At 48.1% G+C, this 27,755-nt stretch overlaps 8 protein-coding genes across 8 annotated transcripts; 4 read left to right on the top strand and 4 right to left on the bottom strand.

Annotated features, from left to right (window-relative positions):
- Positions 1-62: 62 nt before the first annotated feature.
- N7520_008262 (type I iterative PKS) lies at positions 63-8,980 on the top strand (the record flags this gene model as incomplete). Its single annotated transcript, XM_057142196.1, has 6 exons — positions 63-1,187; positions 1,236-1,359; positions 1,415-1,527; positions 1,579-1,999; positions 2,054-5,637; positions 5,699-8,980. 6 exons carry the CDS (start codon positions 63-65, stop codon positions 8,978-8,980), a joined length of 8,649 nt encoding a protein of 2,882 aa, XP_056996202.1.
- A 2,662-nt stretch (positions 8,981-11,642) lies between these two features.
- On the top strand, positions 11,643-12,416 carry N7520_008261 (uncharacterized protein; the record flags this gene model as incomplete). The annotated part of the gene is made up of 1 exon (XM_057142195.1): positions 11,643-12,416. One exon carries the CDS (start codon positions 11,643-11,645, stop codon positions 12,414-12,416), a length of 774 nt encoding a protein of 257 aa, XP_056996201.1.
- Positions 12,417-12,860: 444 nt separating this feature from the next.
- N7520_008260 (uncharacterized protein) lies at positions 12,861-13,402 on the top strand (the record flags this gene model as incomplete). Its single annotated transcript, XM_057142194.1, has 2 exons — positions 12,861-12,968; positions 13,064-13,402. The coding sequence occupies 2 exons, from the start codon at positions 12,861-12,863 to the stop codon at positions 13,400-13,402; spliced, it is 447 nt and encodes a 148-aa protein (XP_056996200.1).
- A 231-nt stretch (positions 13,403-13,633) lies between these two features.
- Positions 13,634-15,645, bottom strand: N7520_008259 (uncharacterized protein; the record flags this gene model as incomplete). The annotated part of the gene is made up of 6 exons (XM_057142193.1): positions 13,634-13,847; positions 13,907-14,220; positions 14,311-14,572; positions 14,620-15,196; positions 15,250-15,499; positions 15,550-15,645. The coding sequence occupies 6 exons, from the start codon at positions 15,643-15,645 to the stop codon at positions 13,634-13,636; spliced, it is 1,713 nt and encodes a 570-aa protein (XP_056996199.1).
- Positions 15,646-16,376: 731 nt separating this feature from the next.
- N7520_008258 (ankyrin repeat domain-containing protein) lies at positions 16,377-18,502 on the bottom strand (the record flags this gene model as incomplete). Its single annotated transcript, XM_057142192.1, has 3 exons — positions 16,377-17,436; positions 17,565-18,155; positions 18,249-18,502. The coding sequence occupies 3 exons, from the start codon at positions 18,500-18,502 to the stop codon at positions 16,377-16,379; spliced, it is 1,905 nt and encodes a 634-aa protein (XP_056996198.1).
- Positions 18,503-20,693: 2,191 nt separating this feature from the next.
- Positions 20,694-22,995, bottom strand: N7520_008257 (uncharacterized protein; the record flags this gene model as incomplete). The annotated part of the gene is made up of 2 exons (XM_057142191.1): positions 20,694-20,853; positions 20,903-22,995. 2 exons carry the CDS (start codon positions 22,993-22,995, stop codon positions 20,694-20,696), a joined length of 2,253 nt encoding a protein of 750 aa, XP_056996197.1.
- Positions 22,996-24,133: 1,138 nt separating this feature from the next.
- Positions 24,134-25,050, top strand: N7520_008256 (uncharacterized protein; the record flags this gene model as incomplete). Its single annotated transcript, XM_057142190.1, has 2 exons — positions 24,134-24,580; positions 24,652-25,050. 2 exons carry the CDS (start codon positions 24,134-24,136, stop codon positions 25,048-25,050), a joined length of 846 nt encoding a protein of 281 aa, XP_056996196.1.
- Positions 25,051-25,505: 455 nt separating this feature from the next.
- On the bottom strand, positions 25,506-27,053 carry N7520_008255 (DUF1776 domain-containing protein; the record flags this gene model as incomplete). The annotated part of the gene is made up of 4 exons (XM_057142189.1): positions 25,506-26,342; positions 26,402-26,565; positions 26,614-26,956; positions 27,021-27,053. The coding sequence occupies 4 exons, from the start codon at positions 27,051-27,053 to the stop codon at positions 25,506-25,508; spliced, it is 1,377 nt and encodes a 458-aa protein (XP_056996195.1).
- Positions 27,054-27,755: the final 702 nt, after the last annotated feature.

Below are 27,755 nucleotides of genomic sequence, written 5' to 3'. Positions count from 1 at the left end.
TTTTCCAACCTCTCCATAAACTCTTAATTCACGCCCAACTTTCCGTTTTCTATCAAACAAAAATGGGCGAATTAATCGATCATACCGCCAATCATCAACTGCCACTGGAAGTTGACCCTGCGGCCAGGATTGGCGTCGAAGAAATCCAAAACTGTCGAGATGACATGGAAATCGAAGACAAGCCTGTCCCTTTCCCGATCGCGATTGTTGGAATGGCCATGAGATTGCCCGGGGGCGTGAGCTGCGAGGAAGAATTCTGGGACTTTTTGATCAACAAACGTGACGGACTGTGTAAAGTTCCCGATACCCGATATAATATTGACGCTTTTTATCATGAGTCAAGACCGGGTGCGATACGAACACAGCACGGATACTTCCTAGAACATGATATTGGGCACTTTGACCCAGAGTTCTTCGGAATTAGCAAGATCGAGGCTGCCAAGCTTGATCCCCAGCAAAGAATGCTTCTGGAGATTACTTGGGAGTGCATGGAGAATGGGGGTCAAGTAGGATGGAGAGGAAAGAACATCGGATGTTACGTGGGTGTTTTCGGGGAGGATTGGCTGGATGTGAAGATCAGAGATCCCCAGGATCATGACCGGTATCGTGTCGTTGGAGCGGGCCCCTATGCGCTATCAAACCGGGTGTCATATGAATATGATCTTGGCGGCCCAAGCATGACTATTCAGACTGGATGTTCATCATCCCTTGTAGGTCTGCATGAGGCCTGCCAGGCTCTCTACTCTGGAGAATGCTCTTCTGCCTTGGTAGCTGGCACCAATCTCATCTTTACACCAACAATGACCACGTCAATGTCAGATAACATGGTCATTTCAAAGAGTGGTGTATGCAGAACATTTGACGCAGCAGCAGACGGATATGGTAGAGGAGAGGCTGTGAATGCGATTTTCATCAAGCCTCTTGATAAGGCTCTTCGAGACGGTGACCCGGTACGAGCTGTCATTCGATCGAGCGCAACCAACTGTGATGGCAAAACTTCTAGCATCACTACTCCAGGGTCTGCAGCGCAGGAGAGGTTGATCAAGAAGGCTTATAAGAAAGCTGGACTGGATGTCTCCTCAACTGGCTTGTTTGAGTGCCATGGCACAGGGACGACTGTTGGAGATTTGGCAGAGACGTCCGTGGTGGGCAAAATTTTTGGGGAAAAAGGGATTCACATTGGGGCAGTATGTCCATTTCCCATCCTCTAGAAAGCATACACTGATTGAATATAGGTCAAACCCAATGTTGGTCACTCTGAGGGTGCATCTGGAATCACAAGTGTGATTCACAGTGTGCTCGCGCTGGAAAATCGTACAATTCCGCCTAATGCTCACTTCCAAGATCCGAATCCCAACAGTATGCGATCTCCCAGCTATTCAATATTCGCAAGAGAGTACTAATCGACAGCAAGTCCCGTTTGAGCAGGCGAAGCTGAAGGTTGCCGTGGAGCCGACTCCTTGGCCCGCGGACCGAAGCGAAAGAATAAGCATCAATTCATTTGGAATTGGCGGGTCAAATGCTCACGTAAGGCTTTTTCTCTCTGAATATTTTCAGGACGACTGCTAATATTGCCAGGTTATTCTTGATTCTGCTTCTTCCTTGCAGATTGGCACGTCTGCGAATGCAGATGGCCCACAGCTTCTGGTGGTCTCTGCAAAATCAAAGGACTCGTTGAACGGGCAGATTGATCGTCTACAGGTTTATCTGGAGTCGACAAAATCATCCTTGAGCGATATCGCGTATACCTTGGGTTTGAGACGAGAGCATTTGACTCACCGTGCCTTTGCGATCACTCAAAGCGATGATAAAATCTCGTCTTTTGAAAGGTCGGCCTCCGTGAAAGCAGCAACCGTCTTCGTATTTACGGGTCAAGGTGCCCAATGGTCTGGAATGGGGAGACAATTGATCGATAAGGCTCAAGGCTTCCGAGAAGATATTCAGATGATGGATCGTGTCCTACAAGGGCTAAAAAGCAAGCCTTTGTGGTCGCTTGAAGGTAAGCTTACAAATCCCCCCCCCCTAAAGACAGAAACTAATAGGTTTGTCTCAGATGAGCTTCTGAAGTGCGACGATCAGAGTAGAGTAGCGGAAGCAGAATTTGCTCAGCCCCTCTGCACTGCCGTTCAGATCGGTCTCGTTAACCTCCTTCGGGCTTGGGGCACTATACCTGATGCGGTAGTAGGGCATTCCAGTGGAGAGATTGCAGCTGGCTATGCATCAGGTGCATTGTCCGCTGAGATGGCGATTCTCATCGCCTATTTCCGTGGCCAGGCCATGAAGAATCAATCCAGCCGTCCTGGTGGCATGGCAGCCGTTGGCCTTGGCCCCAATCAGGTTGAACCTTTCCTGAAACCGGGCGTCGTCGTCGGCTGTTATAATAGCCCAGAAAGTGTCACTCTTTCAGGGGATAGTGAAATCCTCACAGAGGTTTTGGATAATATTCATGGTGACAGCCAGGACACATTTTGCCGAAAGCTTGCCGTCAATGTAGCGTATCACTCGCACCATATGGCTGAAGCCGGTGAAGTCTATGAGAAGATGGTCGCTCCTCACTTCTATCACCAACCCTCTATGATTCCAATGTACTCCACTGTTACCGGGACAATCGTGACAGATCCCTCTATCCTGAGCCCTAGCTATTGGCGCAGAAACCTACAGTCCCCTGTTCTCTTTCATACCGCAATCGAAAGAATTCTCAAAGACGACACCCAGTCAAAGCTCTTCCTAGAGGTCGGACCCCATTCAGCCCTTTCCGGCCCTATACGGCAGTCAATGAAAATGGCGAGTACAGGAGAGCACCGATACATTCCGACGATCATCAGAGACAAGGAGCCCTGGAGAAGTCTTTTGGCTGCAGCTGGTAATCTTCACACACATGGCGCCTCAATTGATCTCCGGCACATTATTCCCCGAGGAAAAGTTGTGACAAAGCTCCCCCCATACTGTTGGCAGCATAACGAGAAATATTGGGATGAGCCCCGAATTGTTCATGACTGGAGACATCGTCAATTTCCTCACCACGAGTTGCTTGGCTCCCAGATACTTGAGTCAAACCATTTGGAACCATGTTGGCGAAACATTCTAAAGTTAGAAAATGTCCTTTGGTTGTTGGATCACAAGCTGGGCACTGACATTGTCTTTCCTGCTGCTGGTTACGTTGCTATGGCAGGTGAAGCTGTGCGGCGATTTACTGGATCACCAGACTACTCTCTGAGAAATGTGTTCATTCGCAGTGCCTTGATTCTTGAGGACTCAGTTGAGATAATGACGAATTTGCGGCCTGAAAAGCTCACAGACCATGTTGACTCCCTGTGGTTTGACTTCACTATTTCTACGTTTCAGAACGGAAAGTGGAAGAAACACATCGTGGGTCAAGTTCGTGGGGGAGCTGAGCAGGAGTACGATGTCCCCTCCAGACAAAGCTATTCTCGACAAGTTGATTCGGAAAAATGGTATCATGCACTGAGCAAACGCGGTCTGAACTATGGAGCCCATTTCAGGGGACTTGAACAGATCACAGCAAGTTCAACCACGCAACAGGCTTCCGCAGCATTGCATAGCAATGAGCCGCCACTCGACAGCTACTATGCTCTTCATCCAACCTGCATTGATGAATGCTTCCAGTTGTTAAGTGTAGCAGCAACACAAGGGATCTCGCGGCGCATGACAAGAATGTGCATACCAACTGCCATTGAATCTCTGTATGTTACTGAAGGCCGTGGGTCAATGGACCTGTATGTTTCATGTGAGACAACAGGTGGTACTTTGGAGGCAAATTCGACGCTCTTTTCAAACAATTCTGTCTCACTCCATATGGAAAGGGGGTTTTTCTTTAGTATCAATGATCCGGAGTCAGATGACACGAATACGCCGCTAGCATCGAACTTACATTGGACGCCGCATATCGAATATCTTCCTTTCAAAGAACAACTGCCACCCCATGAACCAGCATTTGATGGGAAGACAATGGCCAGGCTAACAAGCACATGTGTGGCTGAAGCATATCGCCTAACAAAAAATTCTATCCCTGTTTCGGATCACCTTGAGAAATACCATGTTTGGCTTAAAGATCTTTATCGGAAGATTCAAGAAAAGTCACCCGAAATTGTTCCCGAGATGAGGGAAGAGGATGTTTCAGTACTTAGCGTCCTCAGTCCTTATGGTGATGCATTGAACAAGGAAGCACGTGGGTCTCATCCCTGGCTCATACCTACCCTCGAGCTCTTGCATAGAGTCTGCTTTGGATTGCACGACGTGTTGGAGGGTCGCATTAATCCTCTCGAGTTTCTCATGCAGAACGATGGGATGATAAAATTCTTTGACGCTATGTGTGGGATTTCACCTTGCGAAGACTTCATCGCACTACTAGGTCAATCTAATCCAGCTATTCGTATTCTCGAAATTGGCGCTGGAACAGGCGGGTTGACATCCACTGCCCTGAAGACTCTCAATCCAGAAAGTGGTCGAATTTATTTACGCTACACCTTCACGGACATATCACCCGGCTTTATCGCAGATGCACAGGAGCGATTCCAGAAGTACGATGCTGTGGAATACGCAATCCTTGATATCTCTCGCGATCCAGAAGAACAGGGCTATGTTGCGGAGAGTTATGATCTGATCCTGGCTGGCAATGTGCTACACGCGACACCACACATATCCAGCACGCTCAATAACATCCGCAAACTCTTAGCCCCCGGTGGTCGACTACTCATGCAGGAGCTCAGTGGAGATACTCCCATGATCAATTTCATATGTGGCATTTTACCGGGATGGTGGCTGGGAGAGAATGACGGCCGCTCGGATAGCCCCGCATTGTCTGTTGAGAGATGGCATGATGAGTTGACCAAAGCGAACTTTACCGGTGTGGACGCCGTGCGATATGCCAATGACCGACCACTGAGTCTGACAGCGGTAATCCTTTCCAGAACGAAAGCTACCGATGACAATGCAACAGGGGGGCGGATTGGGCTGCTTTATCTGTCACATATCACGGAATGGGGACGTGAATTAGAGAAAGCACTTACTCTTGCTGGCTATACGGTGACATGGTACACACTTCAAGATAAACCCCCAACTGGATCTGATCTTATTTCCCTGCTTGATCTGGAAGGGCCATTCTTTCAGTACTTGTCGGCTGATGAGTTTGACTTGTTCCGAAACTACCTTTCCACGTTGGCCGAGGGTCATCTCCTTTGGATCACCAAGAGCCTCCAAATTACATGTGAAGCTCCTGGTTTTGCATTGGTCTTAGGAATGGCTCGCACACTTCGAAACGAACTAAGCAGCAAATTTGCGACAGTGGAAGTTGACCAATTTGATGACAATTCCATAGCCTCGGTACTCAAGGTTCTATGCGCTTTGAAGGTTCAATCTCAGCGGCCGTGGCTTGATCCAGATTATGAATATGCCATTCAGGATGGAAGGATTCTTCTGCCTAGGATCCAATGGTCTTCGCTAGATCAACAGCTGACTGATGTGCCACACCTGTCAGCAGCAAGATCACTGGATATCAAGTTCAATGGAATCTTTGATTCCTTAACGTGGGCCATTTCCATGTCGCCAGTCTCTCAGTCTGATTTAAAAGATGATGAAGTCGAGGTGGACATGAGATATGTTGGCATGAATTTCCGGGTAAGTCCCGGAGTAACCCTTGACTTTTTACTGGGCATTCTGAGAATTCTAACCTGCACAGGACATGATGATTACCATGGGATTTTTCGGAGCTACAGAGCAACTCGGATTCGAAGGAAGTGGTATTGTTCGACGGGTAGGGTCTTCTGTGGAGCATCTCCGAGTCGGCGACAAAATTAGTTGCATCTATGATGGTCTATTCGCCACTCGAGTTGTTGCCCCAGCATTTCTCTGTGAGCCTATTCCTGAAGGGACAACTCTCGAAGATGCGGCATCCTTCACAGTTGTTTTTGCAACGGCAATATATTGTCTTATAACCGTTGGAAATCTCCAGAAAGGCCAGTCTGTGCTGATTCATTCCGCGTGTGGAGGCGTTGGATTGGCTGCGATCCAGATCTGCCGCATGATCGGGGCAGAAATATTTGTCACAGTCGGGACGAAAGACAAATTTCGTCATCTCGTCAATGTGATAAAAATTCCAGCTCAACGAATATTTGATTCCAGAAGCACATCATTTATGCAGGGTGTGCTTAGGGAGACGAATGGACGCGGGGTTGATCTGGTGCTAAACTCTCTAGCCGGCGAATTGCTGCATGCCTCGTGGAGATGCGTCGCCAGATTTGGGAAAATGGTTGAAATTGGGAAGCGAGACTTCTTGGGCCACGGTAAACTTGACATGAAGCCCTTCCTTGACCACCGATCCTTCCACGGCGTGGATCTCAGAACGCTATCTCTTGAGTATCCGACGGTACTTCGGGGTCTGGTTGACCAATTCAGAGAATTCGTCAAGCAAGGAAAATTGACACGCATCGAGCCGGTGACAGTTTTCGAAGCTTCTGATATTATCAAAGCGTTCCGTCACATGCAAACAGGCCAGCATATGGGCAAAATTGTCGTTCGAATGCCGGAAGATCCGGAAAATTTACCAATAACCGGGATACATCGCAGCGTCCCCATCTTCAGATCAGACGCCTCGTACCTTTTGGTTGGAGGACTCGGGGGACTTGGCCGAGGGATAAGTACTTGGATGGTGGAAAAAGGCGCCCGCAATTTCATCTTTCTATCTCGGTCAGGTGCTGAATCTACTGAGACCCAGAACTTCATCCAAGATCTAGAGAATAACGGTATTATCAGCGTGACGGTGGTCACAGGTGATGTCTCCGTGGAAGGAGACATTCACCGGGCTATTTCTGCAGCAAAATATCCCATTGCAGGAATTCTCCAGATGGCAATGGTGCTCAAGGATCAGATGTTCTCCAATATGACCTACGAAGAATGGACAGCTTCCCTGGTGCCCAAGGTGCGAGGAACATGGAATCTCCATTACAATTTCCAAAACAAGCCACTCGACTTCTTTGTCCTTTTCAGTTCTGTCACGGGCCTCATGGGATTAGGCAGCCAGGCCAATTACGCTGCAGCCAACACTTTCCTCGATTCATTTGTGAAGTATCGTCATTCCCAGAAGCTACCAGCAAGTGTTATTGATCTTGGTGTTATGGGAGATATCGGTTACGCGGCTGAAAACAACCCACAATCATTGAAAGTCTTTACTTCTCTTGGTATTCAAATACTGGAAGAAAAGCATCTGCTTCAAGCTTTGGAGATCTCCATATTTTCTCAATTTTCTCATCGGTCATCACAACTCATCGTGGGACTGGGGACAAGGACATCGAGTACGCCTGCCCTGGTCCGAGAAGGTCGTTTTAGTCGTTGGCAGAATGTTGCTGTCAGCGGGAAAGCAACGACCGCACCTCGATCTCACGCATTGAAGTCTCTTTTGGATGAAATTCGCGACAATCCCAAACTACTGGATGAAGAGACCACTCACGACAAGATTACTATCGAGCTGGGCAAGGTTGTTGCTTCCCATCTTGCCTATGCAGAAGACCTGAGCAAAGAGGAACTGGCTAATATTGCAATCGATTCATTGATGGGCATTGAAATTCGCAGCTGGTTTCGCCGTAACGCAGGTATCGACATTTCTCTTGTAGAGATATCGAATGCTGGCACTGTCGGAGGCCTTGCTGACGTTGCAGTCAAGATGCTACGTAAGAAGCACTTGGATGGAGAAGAACTTCCAAGCCCATCTAAAATACCTTCAACGGCTGAACCAGATGAACTACCAATTTGCTTGGAGGATATGAAGCTAGGAAGTGACTTCCAGCCTATCCCCGGGCATGTCCCGGACTGGTGCTCTGAATCCGAAGGAGCCATCTTCCTGACTGGTGCGACAGGATTTGTGGGTGCCTTCTTCTTATTGGATCTTCTTGCTCTCCCACAAGTCAAGAACGTCACTTGCCTGGTTAGGACAACGGATCCGGAGTCAGGCAAACGGCGGATTAAAAATACATTTGCTCGATACTCCCTACCCACGAGTTCTCTGAGCAAATTGACTGTGGTCCCTGGAAACATCGCCTATCCGAACTTGGGAATGTCGAAAGAAGACTTTGAATATCACGCACAGGTATCAAGTGCTGTCTTCCATCTTGCAGCCCACGTCAATTATACCCTTCCATACTCTGCTCATCGAGAGGGCAACATTACTGGAATCCTCAATGTGTTGAAATTTGTCAATGCTGGTCGTCTTAAGGCTTTACATTACTGCTCAAGTTTCTCGGCTTGCGGTATTCCGCCTTTCGTCTCTGGTGGTGGTGCAATCCCAGAGGATAAAAGGGCGGCGCTGGATCGTCGATCCTTTGAAATGCACTCTGGATACACCAGAAGTAAGCTGGTTGCAGAGAACATAGTGTGGAATGCCATTGGGAACGGTTTCCCCATATCCATTTATCGTCCAGGGTTTGTGATGGGCCACAGTGACACGGGAATTGATAAGCCTGAGGACCTATCCAGTCGTCTGATGATCAACTGTATCCGACTCGGAGCGTTCCCGACCCCCCCTGCGCAACGCACCCACATTGTTCCAGTCGACTTTTTCTGCGCAGCGATGCTGCATATCTCGCAGTCTTCCGAGAGCCACGGCCATGCCTTCAACGTGGTATCACCTCACGATCAAACCATCACCTTGCGTGATACGTTCAGAATTATAAGCGACTGCTGTCCCACTCCCTTACGAGAGGTCTCTTCAGCCGAGTGGCTGCAGTTGTTACGGGAAGGTGGCAAGAAGAGCATGAAAGCGGCTAGTCCAATGCTCCAAGAAAGACTGGCGGATAGCCTGATCTTTTGGGATACCAGCAGCGGAATGTCCACGTATGAAACCACCAATCTGCGCAAGGCGCTGGCAAAATCGCCCGAGATTCTGAACGTCAAGTCTATGCCAGATCTTCTCAGGACATACTTTGACCATTGGAAGGTTGCAGCTGTAGAGGCGAATGTCAATATCTGATCTATTTGTCCCTGTAAATAGGACAGGGTAGCTTATAAACACATGATTTCTTGATATGACTTATCATTGATGGCCAATAGATCTTTTAGAGATAATCATGAGATGCTACTGCTTTTTGGTAAATCTCTACATCCTAGATTCTATCGAGGGAAGTGCCAATACTTTTATAGTCTAGTAGACTACAGTCACTCCCATAGCATAGGGCTGGTATATAAATTAGGCAGCGTCAAAAGAAAGTCAGGAGATCCGAAGAACGGAGCTACTCCTGTAGGCTCGCGGGTAATTTTAAAAACGAAACATACCATCAACTGTGTAAGGGAGCTGCCTAACTTGGATGACTATGGTATGCACAATTCGTGTCAGTAACAGAGAGAATTAGAAAGACCAGTCCAAAGGTAAGGAACTTATTATAGGACCGCTACAGACTAGCATCCTATACCTCGCTTCAAGGAATTTCATCCAATCCTGCAAGATAGAGATTTGTTTCGACAGAGGACCAAGGGAGCAGGCCGTATTTATATTCTTCCCTACTTGTCTTCCTGCCGCCTGCCTTATATTATCACGGCGTGGCCTCATATGACGGTGGCTAATTTTGAGAAGCATTGATGATACCTATGTAAAGTGAGGCCTGTTGGACCTTCTTTACTAGGAGATCTCTTTGTCAACATCGCCGATGAGATTCGGTCATTGTATAAACCAACTTCCCCATTGGGCGGTCTGGCCTGTGATTGGCCCTAGGTCGCCAAATATTAGGTAAGCCAGGAGATCTGATTAGTTACAGATTGTGGGTCCGATAGATATTGAGATGTGGTTCCTTCTTGATGCTTCTTAGTATAAAGGGTTCCAAGGAATTTGTAGCAGTTCATCCGCTGATAGCTCATAACCACTTCTTATCTCTGCTTTGCCTTCTCAAGTGAGCAATTATCTCTCAGTTGTCTTCACTCTCCATTCCTTCTTCGCTTCCTACTTTGACTAGTGAGAATTACCTTGGCTGGGTGTATCAAGTACTTGTGCTTATCCTTCACATTTTCAGGTATTAATACTATTCATCTCATTCCTCTCTGGTGATAGGCAACAAATTACCACCTAAGAACCATATGTTGCACTAGCTTAAGAAACAATATATCTAAATTTACGTGTGTACAACTAATTTATTTCTCTACGTAATGCGCATTTTCCTAGAATATTGACTTAATTTCTAGGTGGCAAGAAAAATGGCTAAGAGATAATATATAGCGATCGAGGCAAGTACTCGGGTCTCTTATTCACATCGTGTTAGGGCGTGGCCTCTGGGAGCATTCAGAAGCTGAAACGCTGCACAAACCGGCAAAAGACTAGTACTTAAAGCCTTTTGCTCTACACTGCTCTCTCATTCATAGACTTTCAGGGAGAATCTCAGGCAGGAACGGCTGCGCACGCGCACACTATGAGACAACGCATTTTTCTTAGCATTTCTCTACTTGAATTACTACACCAAAAATAGAATGTGCTAGGCTTTCAAGTGCAACTAACTTCAAAATAAGCTACTCTTCTTATGAGTTTTAAGTTTATGAGGCTGTATAACCAAATCATACCAATTGTAGTTGGGGCTCGACTAAGGGAGCCCTACTGAGCGCTCGGGTGGGCCGTCTTGGCATGCAAAGCAATAGCGGCCATGGTTGATCATCATTGGTTGGGGATGACACCAAAGGGCCCCGGGGGCAGAGGACCCAAAAATACCACGGCTAAGGGCCGACGGAGGCGCCTTTGAAGATAAATCTGCAGCTTCCCTCGGGTTCGCGTGTCGATTTTCTGCTTAGTCGATTTTCTACTTGCTCGTGTACTTGTGTACCCAACTCCTTCGCTTTTTCCAAGCTTCGGTCCGACCCGAGTTAACCGCCTTGAACCCAAATCCACCCCCCTCTCCAATATTCTTTGAGCTCGGCTCGAGGAATGTACGAACAACCATCGCGACAGGCTTGCGATCACTGTCATGACCTCAAACTACGTTGTCACCGCACCGAGGCAGGTAAATGCAGCCGCTGTCAGAGAGCGGACACAAATTGTTTGTTTAGTCCTTCGAACCGCGGGCGTCAGCCCACTCGTGAGGATCGCCGTAACGGTTCCAACATATCCAAATGGACCAGCGACAGGCCGTTGGCTATGGGAATAGTGTCCCAGATGCCCTTTTCAACGAATGAGGAGATATTGACTTGCTGAACAGGTTGAGTACCCCTGGCCCCCTAGAACACACGTAGTCTAACCACTAATACTGGGGTCTGCTGCAAAGGGAATATTCAGAAGGTAATTATCAAGCAATCACCGTCGACAGAACGCCAATTGCTGGTACGGAGACCCATGAGCCGACGCTGTCGAACCTATGCATGGGCGTCGACCAGGACATCCCCGTTCCGGAATACTTCACACCGTCTCTAAATTTTCCCGGCGCACCTCTGGAATCTGGCATGTTCTCACATTTTTCTGCCCGCAATACGGCTCCTTGCGCCCAAATTACTGACCATGAACTCTCTCTACTCGAATCTTTTCCCGGCCAAGTGTGCCCACGTCTGGAACCAAAATCGGCCCGGATATCCCGCTACTGTCGTCTCAGAAATCGGAGCTATCGTGGGGACCCACTTCCCATCGCAAGATTGATTCGCAGACTTAGTTTCTACAGAAATTTATGGAAGATCTTTTGGAGCCCGACATTGACTTGATTCGGCTCACGTCGAAGGAAGCCCTCCTATGTAACCCAGTCCCGATGACCCCTGAAACAGATAGCTCCAATTCCCCTTCGTCATCAGAGTGTGCGATCGACATGATTTTCCTTCTCACGCAACGATTGATTAAGCTTTTGCGAGTAAATGGAAATCGCTCAGTTCAGTTGCCCGCTGTGCAGAATCCACATTGGCAATTGCCGCTTTCCGCATCCTCTACTTGTTCCTCGCGGTTCCAGCAGCTTATCGCCATGCCTCAAAGCACGCCTGGAACTTGGAACTTCAGATACGAATCACTACAGCCAGGAGCAAGGCTAGATCAATTGTCACTGTTGCATGCCTTATCTACATACATGCGGCTGATCGAAGCTTATTATCATACCTTCTCGCAGACCGCTGAAAACTTCGGTGCTGAGTTGGCCAAGGGCATGCCCATTCCACTTCCCTCGCTGCAAATTGGGGCGTTTTCCGTGGATGATCCAGCGAGTCACATTGGGTTAGTGATTCAGTCAGCCTTGCGACTACTAGACGGTCTGGGGGACTTGGTGAACAAACATACGGCGCCTTTTGTATCTAGCGAGAACGCCGAAATCGACACCAGCCGACCGTCTAGTCCATCTAGCGAAAACAACGCAATCAAAATGGTGATGAAGACGGTCCGTGAACACGAAAGCCGCTTGATGCAGGCTGCAGCCCAATTGCAAAACTGTTGCCAAAGAGGTCGAAAATCGGGTGAATAATGCTGGTGATGGCGAATACAATCGACCATTTCTATAAAGAAGACAACGTCATCCCCAAGACAGTCACGATGTTGATACTGCCATGCTTGGTTTGCGCGTGTCGGTTTTTAGGCGAGCAATGGAGGGGCGCTCGCCACTTTTCTAATTATGAACAATGAATCATGTTAGACAAAACAGATTTCGCATTTTATCGGCGCTATCTGTAATCATCTTTGACTTCACCGAATGGCGAACTAACACCGAGAACATAACTCGGCGGGCGCTGCAGGAAACGGCGAGGTCCTTCTGCCTACAAGGCCCTCCCTCTTGTATGACCAGCTGGATAAGATGTAAACCTTAGAGGAATATAATATAAAGGGGGCATGATTGACTTGCCTCTCGAGCCTATCATTTCAAAGTCACGAAACCATTTGAAGCCCCCAGAACATCCTTGTCTAACCCAACATGACCCCACAACGCCTTTTGAAGCTGACGCTCGCCCATCATCGGAACTCGGATGCCTCCGAGGAAGGATGCCATCGCTTCATCACGGAGGAGTATATCCCTAAAGCAGTGGCGATTCATCAACGCTACAAGTAACAGGGCTATAGCTAGGTAAGTCACCATTCTATTACAACATGATCCCCCGGTTTTTCCCCCAATGACAGTCAATCTTGACATGGAAAAAGTACTTCACCCCAACGCCAGTGCGAAATGTATTGAGCACCACGTGCGAGCGTCTGCAAAACCATTGGACAGTCGACACCCACGACGCGACCGTGGAGTTTTACTTCCGAGACATCGCGGACTTGGTGAATGTGTCTACCGACCCAGATTTCATCGTTCTGCAGGCAATCGAAGCGCCTTATATCAGCAAGGAGGGTGTCGTCGCCCAGCTTGGATGGGTGGAAACCTACACCGCGGGTCAGCAGGTGGTGAACTTGGTCGATGGAAAGTCGCAGTATCAGAGCTATGAAGAAGCGTCTTCTATTGAGCATACGCTGTGAAAACGTTGTTTTTTTTAATCAAATCTTCAGACCTTGCTATCGTAGGCTTTACTATATGTTTCAATTCCCGAGGTTTCTCTGTTTCCAAGCTATGTTTTGATCTATGGAAGGAGGTACATGAATCTCAAAACCAATGAAACTATAGAGTCTTCTGGCAATAGGGAAGACCCCAGACGAAGTGTGTTCAATGTTTATATATCTCGATATGAAGTCCTCAAACTGGTACTTCTTTCAAAGTGGATCTTCGGGGACTCTCTTCCACTCTACATAGCGCTCTTTCCCTGACACACCCATCGTCAATGCCCGGTCGAACTCATCCTGAGCTCCAGGTTGTCCAGGACGAAGCTTCAATTTGTAAGGCCATTTTTCAATGATGGTATGTTCGTTCTTCATCGTCACTTCGAAAAATTCAGAGGCTTCTTTGAACTTGTAGTACTTCATAAACCTAAACCAGCATTATTATTAGATCTTGTTATAATGAGGCCATTTCTTGAACATCATTACCTGTCAAAAACGTCATCCCAGGTCGTGATGAGCTCACGGCCAACCGCCACTTTGATCATAATGGGATCGTATCTGGAAATGCTTGTCATTTTCATTTTGTTGGGAGGGAAATATTTCATCAGGCGCTTCGTTATCTGGCTCTTAGAAGTCAGACCCTCCATTCTATCGGCGTCGGTCAAGCTCTCTTCAACCGCGTTCATAAACAAGGTTATCAGAGTAGCGTGTGGGTTTTCTAGCGGACTCTGGAGTAGCGGTACCATTGCGGAAAGTGTTTCGGGGAGTCCTAGCCAGGCTCTATCGGAGATGTTGGATACCTATAAATATTATTTGTCTTGTTTCTCGTGATGTAGTGGGTATATTTTTGGGATTATGTATGTGCTAGGGGCAACAGGCTAGTCACTCACATCGATTCGGCTAAAAGAGTCGACCTCGAGATGCTCAGGAAGGGCAGTAACGTCAAGAAGGTGAAGTTCAAAGGCTATCTTCGAACTAGAAACTCGACTCAAGAAAGAATGGAGCTGGCCGCGAAGATAGAAAAATAACTTGCCGTAAATATCGGCGGTCGCAGCTCCACTTGTTGTATTCGAAACCTCTTCTAATGGCCACCCGTGAAGAGGATCTGCGTTGTCTTTCATCGGCCAGCTAACCGCATCTTGAAAGAAAGTCCTGTCCTTGTCAGCATACTTTCAGCATCTACTTATGTCGCAACTCACGGGTTTGGCTCCCTGAAAGCATGGCGCGGATATCCAAATGGAAGTAAGAGGCCATCCTGGCGAAACTTGTAGAAAGCGATCCGTTGGGTGGGCGAAAGACATAACATATATCGGTCTTGATAGTCCCGCCTTGAATGGGCTAGAGTATTGGCCTTGCGAGTTTCGTTTGCTTGGTCGATTGTCAAGGCAGCGGGCTTCTTGAAAAAAGACAGAAGACGAATCCAGAAGGATTGCTCCAGCACAATCCTTAATGAGCGAGTCCCAAATTTCCATGTCTTCGCGAGGAGCTTTCCCGGCGGCTTGTCTTTGACCTTTTCGGAGATATCTTCAATTAGAGGCAGAATCCGAGTGTGAAGAATTTCGATGTCGGAAGTGCGCACGAGAGTCGAGTACCACAGGTGAATGATGCAATCAACAGCCTCGTGCACGTTCTCGACAACCAGCGCAATTAGAAGCAGAATGAGATTTTGTGCGACAATGTCAAAGTCTCTATCGTTTATGATGGCTTCCACGGATTGGTTATAGCTGCTCGGAAGGTTTGCGACTGTTCTAACAAGGTTGCGAATATCTCCAGATGCTAATTTGAAAAGATGTCAATTTCCAGGATCCTTCTGATGGAGTAGCACATACCTGCGAACAACAAACGAAGATCACCATCATATTCCTCTCCTTCATTCGATTCCAGTTTGAGGACGTCAAACGCAGGAACGTTACCCCAGAGGTACTTCTTCCCTCCAAATGTATGATTCCCGTCTCCAATGAAATCAGGAGTTCTTTGTTCGAGAATCCAAGATGGCTGCCAGGTCTGCTTGCCCAGGGGCGACTTACATTCAACCTTATGGTGAGGCCAGTGAGATTTTTGGCATGTTGAGCCGCAATACTGTATGTGTAAGTTGAGTAATGTATCATCATGTGCTTTGATAAACTGACGATGACAAGAAAACAGTTTTTGCAGGTGTATTTACCCTCTTCCTCACAGGTTGGGCTACCGGGGCTCCAATTCGCACATATGAACTTAGCGGTCATTTTGATTTGATTTTTACTATTCAGTCAATATGATAATCAAAATATGTTGAGTGTTAATGATTGGGAGTCGATGAATATGATGGAAATATTTCGGAACATGAAAGGGAACAAAGCCTGCAATGTGAGAGCCTGACTATCATATTCGTTTGCTACGTCAACCATTTCCCCGCATGCATACGTGCCCGAGGCTATATTGCTTTTTCTATATGTACTCCCAGACGTTCTTAGCGCGTTTAACGGGACCTTGAACTGCACTCGCACTTCTGAGGCGAACATTTTATTCATATAACCATAATTTATCACATATTCTTGATACAAGGGTAGCGTGAAGCAATCCACGGATCTCCTCTGCAACGACGATAGCTGATTATACGGATGCCGACTATAACGTGGCCTGCAAAACGTGACCTGTAAGAGAAGGGTAATCTGTAATAGGGGCTTGGCATCCCCACTACTACATTATATAAGGGCGACTATAAATCCTTGAGCTCATTGTACACAACCTCCTTATGTGATCACAAATTGGCTATCTATTTCTGGGTTAAGCTCTCAGCCGGTTGATCCATCGCTTCGCGTGATAATCAAAGGATCAAGTGTACGAAGATAGCGTAAGTGAGCATCTAGAGTTAATTTAGTAATATTTTCGTGTGCGAACGAGAGAAATATATAGCCCTATGGGGTCGCAGATGCTAGGATAAAAAAGAGAAAATGGATCGCAAAGCTGCGGATAATTAAAGCTGGGGCCTGATCGCGCCAGCTTGCCTTAATCTCTCTGCTACTTCCCGCCATCCATTATTTTGCGCACATTGAAGGGCTGTCCGGCCTCCCTGAGGTCCTGGGGGCGCATTTACATCGGCATTCGCCTGTATTAATGTATTCACGACATCAATATGACCCCATTCAGCTGCTGCTTGGAGAGCTGTCCGGCCAAGGATCTCTCCAGACTCCGCATTGACGTCAGCTTTGGCCTGTATCAATGTATTTACAACATCAATATGACCCCATTCAGCTGCTGCTTGGAGAGCTGTCCGGCCAAGGATCTCTCCAGACTCCGCATTGACGTCAGCTTTGGCCTGTATCAATGTATTTACAACATCAATATGACCCCATTCAGCTGCTGCTTGGAGAGCTGTCCGGCCAAGGATCTCTCCAGGCTCCGCATTGACGTCAGCTTTGGCCTGTATCAAAGTATTCACGACATCAATATGACCCTTAAAAGCTGCCTGGAGGGCTGTTAGGCCAAAGAGGTCCTCAGACCTCGCATTGAGGTCAGCCTTGGCCTGTAGCAATATTTTCACAACCTGGAGATGGCCTTTTTCGGCTGCTACTATAAGAGCTGCTCCGTTCAACGAATTATGTCCTCTTGTTGATGGCACTCGAGTATCAAGACGGTCGCCTAATTGGATCAGATGTTCAACGCAAACTTTACATCCTGTCTCCGCGGCACCAACCAATGCGTAGCACAAAGCCGGAGTTTTGCTATTCCAGTTCAATTTGGTCCAAAATAATGATACCGCCTCTTTGAACCCACAACCATGCTCAAGTCGGCGGGCAAATTCCTCGAGGATGTTGGTGTCTAAATTTTCGTTTCCAGTGATGGGATGATACAATGCGTAGTACCAAAGCAAGGCGGGATGCCGATTTGCTAATAACCACTCTTTTCTTCTGTCGGTGGATTTACCACCTGTATCTGAATCAACGTTCCATGGCCTTTTCACAGGAATATCGCTCCCCTCGACACATTGACAGAACAATCGCCAGATTTTGCCATCAATCTGGGTATCCAGCTCGCTTAGGTGGTCAATCAGTAGGTCTGGGCGTAGGGCAGAAATGGGTAGCTTATCTGAAGCTGATTCTCTAGCTGTGGTGCATTCGACTTTTCGATAATTTCTTCGGTTTTTCTTTCCACCTCTGCAGACCGTAAATGTCTTAGATGTCGACCACGAGACAAGATTTCCAATGCCACCCGTCTTCCAACGCTAGGAAGTGGTAGGACACCTAGTTGGAGAGGTTGGATAGGAGTGTTGAATCCCTCCCGTAACTTTGCCAATTGGCGTTTGAAATCAGTAAAGTCGAGATATGTCAGGCAAAGGACGCCAAGATGCTGATCCACCTTTTCACACCGGTCACTGTTTGCTGAAAGGTGCTCCCCTACACTATGATGAACATAATGCACTGTGTTATCTTCTTCATCTACAGAGATCAGCCCACAACAGTCGCTGATCACTTGCATCATATCCGTAGGACAATTGGCAGGATCATGAGACTCTTGCTCTGGTTTAATACCAAGAAGGTCCTCGTATTCGGGCAGTGTCAACGGTCGTTTTAAGAAAGCACAGAAGCGTAGTATGTCGTCTGCTTGCTCAGCATTCTGCTTGCTCTGTACACGACGAAGCTTTTGATCATACAGCTCAGCGAGGCCCCGCGGCAGTCGCGTTAGGGCTTTTAAAATTATCTTGTCACTCCCTTGGGCACAGAGCTCTTCAATAAAGAGACGAGTCCAGAGGATCCTGTACTCATAATATTAGTTAATAATCTATTCGTTGAAAAATGAACAGGCAGTCCTGGCATAATTCGGGGCTGCACAGGTAATGCGCACTTACATTTCACCTGATCCATCTCGTAAAGCTTGCGAAATGGTAGCTATGAGCCTCCCGTCTCTGAGCTTCAACTTTCCTTCCTCTAGATAGCGGCTCAGAGTTACGTCGATGTAAGCTTCCATGTCGGGTTCGACCTTTCTCTTTGTCACTGAAATCTTGTACTGTGGTCTTTGCACGCTGAAAAGCTGCGTCTCGATGTCGGGGCGACTCGTAATAAGAATCTTGATAGTGCTGGTATCAAATTGACGGAGGCGCATTAGTTCAAAATGGCTTCTTCACATTCGTTTTCATCGCACTCATCTAGCCCATCGATTATAAGATAGAAATTCTTTCCAATTTCTAAGTGAGACAACAGTAGCTCAGTCACTTCCGTTGTGTCAAGATCCTTAGTACTATCATATAGGGCTTGGAGATTAGCCAGCTGTGCAGTCTCGATCCGACTGTGCAGTAATCGATAAGCTAAGCTTCCCATGATGTTTCTTGCCGATAAAGTGGCTTTGGTATCAGAAAAACAGAAATAGTAGTATACAACCTCATTAGCTTTACGTGATGTGTGTAGCTGTGAAACCACATTTGACGCGAGTATTGTCTTACCAACTCCTATCGTACCTGAGCGCCAAAGGACTGTATTTCCGGCACTGGTTTTCCATTCGCCGAAGATATTTTCGTAATATAACCACTCAGCTGTGCTCGTAACTCGCTCCCGCATGGCCCTTTTCTATGGCTTTAGATGATCGACTATAGAGAGATTCTTTCGAATGCGGGACCGCAATCGCGCACAATCTCCGTTCAACTTAGCAATGCGCCACTCATTTGCTTGTTCCTCCTGTTTCCTGCTCGCCTTATACAATTTTAGACGGAAGCTTTCGTTTTTTCGGCTCTCATATTCCTGCAATTTGATTGCTTCTTGGTTGGCTTTCTGTGAAGCGAATTGTATCTCGCGTGCAATGTTCTTTTCAGAGTTTTTCAAAAGGTCAAGGAAAGGGCTGAAGTCACTTTCAAAGGGACTGAAGAATATTGAAATCATCTAAGTAAGGGTCTGTCTTCGTGAAACTTCGATGATCTTGATGCACATGCGGATAATAATCGCATAAAAATCACACAGCTTACTTTGAAGCTCTATGCATCCAGGATAGAGTCCACCGAACTTTTCATAACTGGGGCAAAGCTTTCCGATTGACATAATCAAGCCAGTGACTTTTTCGAAGTAAGACGCCACGTTGTTCGCCGTTAGAATGGCTAACTTAACGCCTCCCCATACAAGCGCGGCGATCGATGGATTGGAGCTGACAAAAGATTCGACAATGCCAGCGAACTGTTGCGTCTTATCCAAGAATGTGCATAGTCGAGATCCCATACATCTCATTGTCGGTTTGGATTTGCTCTCATCAACTATTCTCACAAATTCAATAATGCTCGAAGCGCCCGGAGTCATGGCATTTCCTGGTACTGTTGCTTTTCCTCGTTTGTCAGAATTTGTTTGAAATCCGTCAGGGCCTTCACCAGAGACAACGTGGGATCTCCCCCTGGTACTCGTCTACAGTTTGCAAGGATGAGAGCCATGGGAGATAATGGTGTTCAGCAAGATGGGGTTGAGCCTAGAGAGGGCTGAACTAAAACACTGTGAACAGAGAAGATTGGGGTTGAGCAGGGAAACAAGACAAAAGTACTTCGTACAGGTACTTTTTTCCTATGTGCCAGCCACATAAATAGCCAGCGGCTGCCGTCTACCAATCAGGGGAGCGTAGAGGTCAAATTTGGGGGCTGAGACTTTGTCTGCCTTGTGGCGAAGTCAGCCCAACACGTGTCAGTGGAAAGATCAATGTCAGGAAACAGCAATAAGTGTTTTCAAGTTAATTACTCGCTCGGAGGTCCGGGCCATAAAGATAAGATATGATCTGGGAAGGAAACCAACGATCCAAATATCAATTGAATCAATCCGTGCTAAACAGACATAATATGCAAAGGGGTAATCAGAAATGTCCAGGCCTCGATCCAATCGATCATCCATCATGAACCGAGAACACAAGTCGCTAGCAAGCATCTGCCAAGAAAGAAAAAGGATCCAAAGAAGTAGATATGAAAAGGGAAGAAATGTTCAAAGAAGCGAAAGGGGGATTCAGTCCCCACGGGACTATGGTCGAGAAAAGAGAAAAGAAAAGAAAAGGACCACAGCGAGTGTAAATCAAAATCAGACAAAATAGGGTATCCACAAAGAACTGAAGTATTGTGCCTCTTAGGCATGCCATTTCCTGATGCTAGCTAGATAGCTTCCAGGCGGCTTAAAAGTTGGATATGTTGAAAAAGTAGGGGAGTAGGGAGAAAGAAAAGTGATGTAAAAAGAAAAAAAATGGGGAACGAAAGTCTGCTCGGAACGCTTTAAAAACGCTTTGCGGGATGCAAGGTTTTGTTTCGACTCGGGTTTCTGGATGTAGGGCTTCGAATAGTTTATGGCTCGGGTACGGACTTTTTCCGCTGGAAGATACTGCGCGTGCGCGATTTATTGCGTGAGTTGCTCTTCTTGTCACTGCTGACAGTTCGACCGCGTGCACGAGTCTCTTTGGCAGCTTCTTTGGCCTCGTCCGTCATGTATTTTTCTTTGTAAATCCTATTGGATTGTTAGTAGATACTTGAATAGGTAAAGGGTTGAGACTTACCAGCTGTTGCCGACCATACTCATGCCGTTGGACTCGGCTTGCCGGTAGAAACGTGCGGCCTTCTTCATGTCTTTCTTGCAACCAACGCCTTCCGCGTAGCAGAAACCAGCCTCTGCCATAGCGTCGACATCACCCCACTGACCGGCGATTTCGAAACAACGAAGAGCAAGAGACCTATCTTGCTCGATACCCCAACCGTTTAAATGGCTAACGCCCAACTCGTAGATACTGAGAGCAAATTGCGCGCGATATGCCTTCTGCAGCTCTTTTGCCTTAGAAGCACCAGGAGCGTCGGGGTTCTCCAACATCTCCAATCCCACGGAATCCACAGCCTTCCGTAGCCACCGCACACCCTCTTGCTGATTGGATCGCATACCCCAACCATGACGGCAAGCGAGTGCGTAAAGCAACATTCCAGTGGGGTGATTCTGCTTCGCAGCAATCCGCAAGTGATAGGTAGATTCATTCAAAGATCCGCTCTCGTGTAATTCAATTCCCTTGGTAACATGATCATCGGCAGACACGGCAGTCGATGGTGCCTGGGTCGCGGCAGTCTGCGGACGTAATGTGCTCGCAGAGCCAGCCGACGAGGCCGTCTCGATCTTATCACTCTTGCGAGTAGACTCTGTTGAAGGTCTAGGTTTCTCGGGAGTAGCCAGTGTGGCTGCAGCTGGCATTGGCGAGGTCGGCGGTTGCGGTGAACAAGGCGGTTTCGAGGAAGAAGTCGACGGCCTAGGTGAAGAGGTTGGTGGTTTTGGTGAAGGTGGAGCTGGTGTTGTCTGTCTAGGCGCAGGAGTGGGAATCTCGTGCATCGAATTTGGCTCTGGCGAATGATCCATCGGGTGATGTGTGGTCGGCGGCGGAGTGCGAACAGGACGGGGGATATCTGCGGATTCTCGCGGGGGAGAATTCTCAAACAAAGGCTCATTCCATTCAAAGTGCGGAGTTTGTAGCCCTGCAAAGATCACCGAGTCTCGAGAGGGCTCACGTCCACGCGGCAGCGCATACTTGGCATACACAAACGATGACACCGCCGAGGATGGCTCGCCGTCGAGCGGTTGAGTAGCTCCCATGTCAGTGGACAAAGGAACCATAATCGGGTGAGGTTTGCTCGGACGGTGCATATGGTTCGACTGATGCCGCTGGGGGGTGGGAGCCGGGGCGGTAGTTGGCTCTGGGGCTCCAGGTGCTGAGAGGCTGGTGCTGGATCGACTCAGAGGCCGGGAGAAATTAAAGGAGGGTCGCGCTAGATAGCTGGTGCCGGTCGACGTTTCGGAGCTTATTGAAGGCGAACGAGGATGCGACCGAGCTGGAAAGGTCGACATAGGTGAGTACGGAATTGACACAGCACTTCCCGTTGACAGTTTCCGTGGCTTGGAGAATGTCGAACCTGCATTGGAGCTACTGTAATCATCATCAGAGTCCAGTTGAGCCGCGCGGGCGCTGCTAGACGGTCGTGAATGCGGCGAAACCGGTGGGGCCAGGGTTCGTGGAATATGGAGTTTGCTGGTAACGGAGTCCGTCGACGACTGACGCGATGTATCTACCAAAGTCACTCCCACTGAGCTTTCAGTATCGTCTGCAAGCACCGAGTCCTCCTCGGGTGATTCCGCCCGAGGTATTCCCCACACGCTGGGGTCCTCCTGAATCATGGTTGTCCTGGGGGTAGTTTCGTCGTCGTCGTAGAAGCTCGCCGCATTGCTGCTAGCGTGTGAAATCGAGCTGAAGCGGGGATGCTCTGACATTGGACGATATTTTGGCTCCTCTAGCTCTGGGAGGCCCTTCTGTGTCGGTCGGCGCGTCAGACCCTCTGTATTGGAATCGCTGTTCGCGGAGCGGAAGTAGCCTGGTCGGGGGCGGGACAGCGATCGGGCTACGCTGGAGGGAGGTAGGCGACTCATTCGCCGTTCACCTAGTCTGGACTCATCTAACTGTCGGGCCAGAAATCGGCCCTGGGCGGCAAAGGCATCGAGGGGAGATAGGGCGGGAGGGACTTCGCCGTCGAAATGAGAGATCCTTGGGGAGGGCATCCCTCCTCGCAGGGTGTCGTGAGAGTTGGAGCGGCATTCGCTCAGTTTCGCTCGCTGGTTCATCATGGTACGGTCCCGGGTCTATTCGATCAGTCGTCAAAGTGTTGGTCCAAGTCAGGGAGGTGTAAGGCTCGGGTGGTCGGGTAATAGGCGCCTAAGGTCCAGATGAGGATGAAGGTATTAGGTCATGGAGTTGAATTTCAGGGCGGAAAGGCGATGAGGCCAAAGGAGTGACAGCCCAAAGAGTTGGTAAAGAGAAAGGAGAAAAACGGGCGAGGCCCTGACGATCACAATGAACACGATGACAACACCGTGCACGGATCCACTTAAAGGGGAAGATATAACAACAAAGTATACTAGTTATAAGGAGTAAACAGAATACGACTCTACGTAATCTACTCATGTACTCCCTAATCTGTAATTAAATCCTACTGGTGTATAATTGTAAGGATAGATTCAGGGGTAAGTATTGACACCATTGGAATATTTGACCTTCTAGAATCCTCACTCCCCCACACGGGCTATTTTGGTATTGTTTCATACGTTAATCTATTCTTCTTCGGGTTTGGTCTACCAATTATACGTGTCATTGTGGAGATGTCAACTTATGAAATTTTGCTATTCAGGGGTGACATACATGAGTTCTATACATTTTTTTCAGTGTTAGCTAGTTATTACTAGTAGTTAAGTACGTATAGCTAATGTTGCTTTTTATATCTCTATAATTATCCGAGTTCAATCGCCTTAACCCCCAAAACTTGCGCCGGAATGGTTTCTACTTCCGCCCCGCAGTTGCATCTCGGAGTAATCCCGCATCGAGACTGGTCCATGTTAACCAATCCGATCTTTCAGTCCTACTTTTAAGCCCTGAGTACGTACTGTTACCTCCTAGTCAATGACTGATCAATGACTGATTCGGATGACTGGCCAATGACTGCAATTCGACTGCAATTCGTTCTGGGTAGGGCCAACCAAAGCGGCATGGTCCCAACTTTGCCTGACGCTTGGCATGAACCCAGGATGGTTAAGCGATGATACCTTGTAGAAATGGTTTCTGATTCTTACTTTCCACTTTCAGCGCGGGGTTGGTTGGTTAAACCTTCGTATACGAGGGAACCAAAGGCTACACCAAGCTACAGCCTCCAAATGTCCTCAAACTCCGGAGTCTGTACTACCCACTGAACACAGTGAAGATTCTACCATGCGACCCTCAAGAGCGTCGCTGATCGGCGCCGATCCCTCCGACGATCACCTTCACCAATTTGAAACCTCATGGCTCCTCCCACCAGCCCTTCTAGCAGCTCTCCGCGGTCTAATCGCCCTCTACATCTTCACCACTATAATTATCATCTGGATTTGGTACGGCACACACGATGACCGTATCGCAATCGATGAATCCTTTAGCTACTTCACCTGGCTTACTTACTGGGGGCTAGGATTCTATTTCCTGGTCTCCACCATCCACACAGCCCTCTACGCACGGACGGGTCGCTCCGTACTCTTCGATCGCTGCCCTCGCGTATGTCGCGTGCTCCATGGTCTGCTGTATGCGAGTATCACCACTTACCCATTTCTCGTGACGATTGTCTTCTGGGGGATTTTGTTCAAGCCGCCGTTCTATAAGGTTACGTTTCCGGGGTGGTCGAATGTAGGTTCCTGTGGTTTGATGCACCCCTGCATTCTTGGGCGAATTTAATTGCGGCTAATGAGTTTATGCAGATCTCTCAGCATGGACTCAACTCTCTTTATGCGCTTCTGGAAATTTTCCTTCCGGCTACCGCTCCGCACCCCTGGATTGCTTTTCCGGTTCTGATCCTCGTCTTGCTGCTTTACCTCTGTGTGGCGTATATCACATACTATGATCAGGGTTTCTGGACTTATAGTTTCCTGAATCCTGAGCATGGTAGGAAGAGCGGGACTGTCGCGGGGTATTGTTTCGGAATCCTGGCTGCTATCCTGGTCATCTTCTTTATTTCTATGGGGTTGATCTGGTTGCGCAAACGAGTGACTGGGGACAAGAGGAAAAGGTCTCCGTATGATTCCATGCGCAGAGATGACTTCGCGGAGAATATCGAGGTGCAAGCGCAGTCAAGTGAGATGAAAGGGACTGCCGTTTAATTCGCTTTCCAGGTTGAATCGCGATCCCGAATCTTGAGCCCCGCTCGAGACTCTCTACTAAGCAAGTAGTTTCCTCCTGGCTACGAGCTGTGCAAACCCCCAGAGAAATCCAATTTTCTTCATCGAATCCGGTAGAGATAGGATGAGTATTTCGGCGCAGAAAAGGTCCACGGGTAGGTCATCTGTTTTACCTCGGGCTCTGCATGAGAGAATGATGATCACAGCAATATGATACGAACAAGGAACGCCTTAGTAGACGTCGCCTTAGTAGACGTCGCCTTAGTAGACGTCGCCTTAGTAGACGTGATTTCACGCTTAATGTGCCGACGGATAATGTTAATCAAGCATGATGTCTTTAAGAGCGAAGAGGATCAAGAAACCATATACAGAGTTCCATATTAAGCTTAAGAGTACAAAAGAAGTGGAGAAGATGTTTGCTTCTCATCGTTTCAGAGCTAAACCCGCTCCCAGCTGTTTTCACTGCCACTGCTGGGGCTCTCAGTGCCTGCATTTCCGCTTTGATAGCCCATCATTAGGGCAACCAGTCCACTCGGGACCCACGCGCCAATCACACTATAGGACCGAGCGCCCCGGCCAACGTACATGACCGACTTCTTAGACTTCTTCTGTCCCAGGAAGTTGAGCGTTGGAGGCTCCAGAGCATCCATTACAGCGTGGTGGAGGCAACGCGCTGAGGAACCTCTTACGGCGCCGGGACCGGCAGATGCAACAGGTCGCTGTTCAATGCTGGACATATACTGGGGAGCGTAAAGGGCGCGCTGCTGGACACTCCAGGCCAGGACCTCCGTTCCAGTGATTTGTGCCTGGGGGTTGCGGTAAGCAGGTCCCAGGTCAATGTTACCCATACGAAGCTCGACAACGTCAACGTTGCCACGTTCCAGAAGTCGGAGCTCTTGTCGAAGGGAGGCTGCGAATCCGGAGATAGCGCGGGTGGCGGTGACTTCTGGACCGGCAAAGGGGGCGGATAGAGATGAGGAGATGGCTGGGTAGGCGAAGACAATGGAGCTGTTGTTATTGCGGAGAGTCATTAGGGGGAGGAAGGCCTGCGCGGTAAGGATTGGTGACAGGATGCGGGTGTTGATGGTGTCTGCCCATGAGGACTGAGGAATGGTCGCGACGGGGCCTCCGGCGTAGTTGGGAGACGGCACGATGATCAGACCGCTTAGTTGACAGGTATGCGAAGGCATTCCTGGTGAGGGGGACTGGGGCTGTGTGATCAAGGTGCGGAGTTCGTGCAAGGAGGGGTGAAGGTCTGAAGGGTTCGAGGATGTCTGCGAAATAATGTTAGCTACTGCGCTCATATATTGTACTGGAGTTTGGAGATACTTGCAGTGGTAAGATCCAACCAAAGCGCTTTGATATCAGCCCGTTTCTCGGACTGGACAATGTGTTCCTCGTCTGCAGAGGATACTGTCACATAGACAATGTATCCCCGGCGCTCCAAATCCGCCGCGATCGCCCTGGTCATAGGCTCATGTGGTGATCCAGCAATGACTGCAACATTTTAGCGCATATCCATATCGTAAAGCTCTGCCAACTAACCAACAATCTCTTTCCGGGACCCATTCCCGGCTTTTCTAGCCTTTCTCCGTTTTCCGTTTAGTTTCTTACTTCCATACAGCAAAATACAGCCCGTGCCGACAAACGCAAGGATAGCCGCGGTCCACGCGCGGTTCCGAATCATCCAGTCCTGGACTCGGTCGGTCAGACCACGGGGAGATGCGCGCATCTGAGAAGCGCGCATCCGCGGTCGCACAGTAGACGGTAGCCATGTCTGTTCCGATAGAGTATTCCGAATGGCGTTCGCTGCCTGGTCGACGGATCGATCGATCGAGTCGGCGACTTGTTCGGAGTACCGCCTTACGTCATTGGGTAGGGAAGCAAGCTGCGCAGAAACCGATTATTAGTACTATGATCATACCCAAGGGTGTATTCTCGAAAAGTCTCACATATTCAGGGAAGAACTGATCGTCACTTGGCATGTTGTCTGAGTTGGTAAAACTTGAATAGAAAAAATATCGAAGCGGCGATAAGATTGTGTCTGATAAAATAGGCCTTCTCGGTCACATGGGCTTCCGTGGAAGATGCGGGAGCAATAAAGAATCTTGGATGATGAACGTCGGATGTAGTTTGATCCATTTTTCATCTGAACAAAATCCATTTAGACTATATACTGGGTAATGCTTGAAGCTTGGAGTGTGTTATGGTTCTCTGAAATTGAGAGTTTAGCTCTTCAAGTTGTGGAAGACAGTAGAATATGTATATATCTGCTATGTGGTGCATGAGAAGATCATCTTTGTACATACATACATAGATTGCCAAAATCAAAGGAAAAGATACTCTCAGTTTGCAAAACTATTGATTAATGGCAATTACACTTATCCAAATTGCCCCAGATCTTTCTTCATGAGAGTTGCATGTGGAAAACTTCGTTTGCTTGGAATCGTAACCATGCACGTGACCATCATTCTACTTGAATTTGTGCCTTGTTTATCAGGCCAAAGAGGTGATTATCAACCAGCGATTCCCAACCTCGTTCTTGCATTCGACAACGCCCTCGTGCTCTTCCTCGGCATTATTTGAAATACAGATGGGGTGTTGAAAACTCTAGAAACTGCCTATTTGGAGAATGATACCCTGGGAGAGGCCCTAGCCTCCGATGCTCACTTCATTCCCCTTCTTTC

The sequence above is a fragment of the Penicillium odoratum genome (assembly GCF_028828045.1).
Source record: "Penicillium odoratum strain IBT 22623 chromosome Unknown utg000005l_segment0_segment0, whole genome shotgun sequence".
Taxonomy (NCBI): Eukaryota; Fungi; Ascomycota; class Eurotiomycetes; order Eurotiales; family Aspergillaceae; genus Penicillium; species Penicillium odoratum.
Note: the sequence above shows the minus strand (reverse complement) of the source record. Positions and strands in the feature narration are given on the sequence as shown.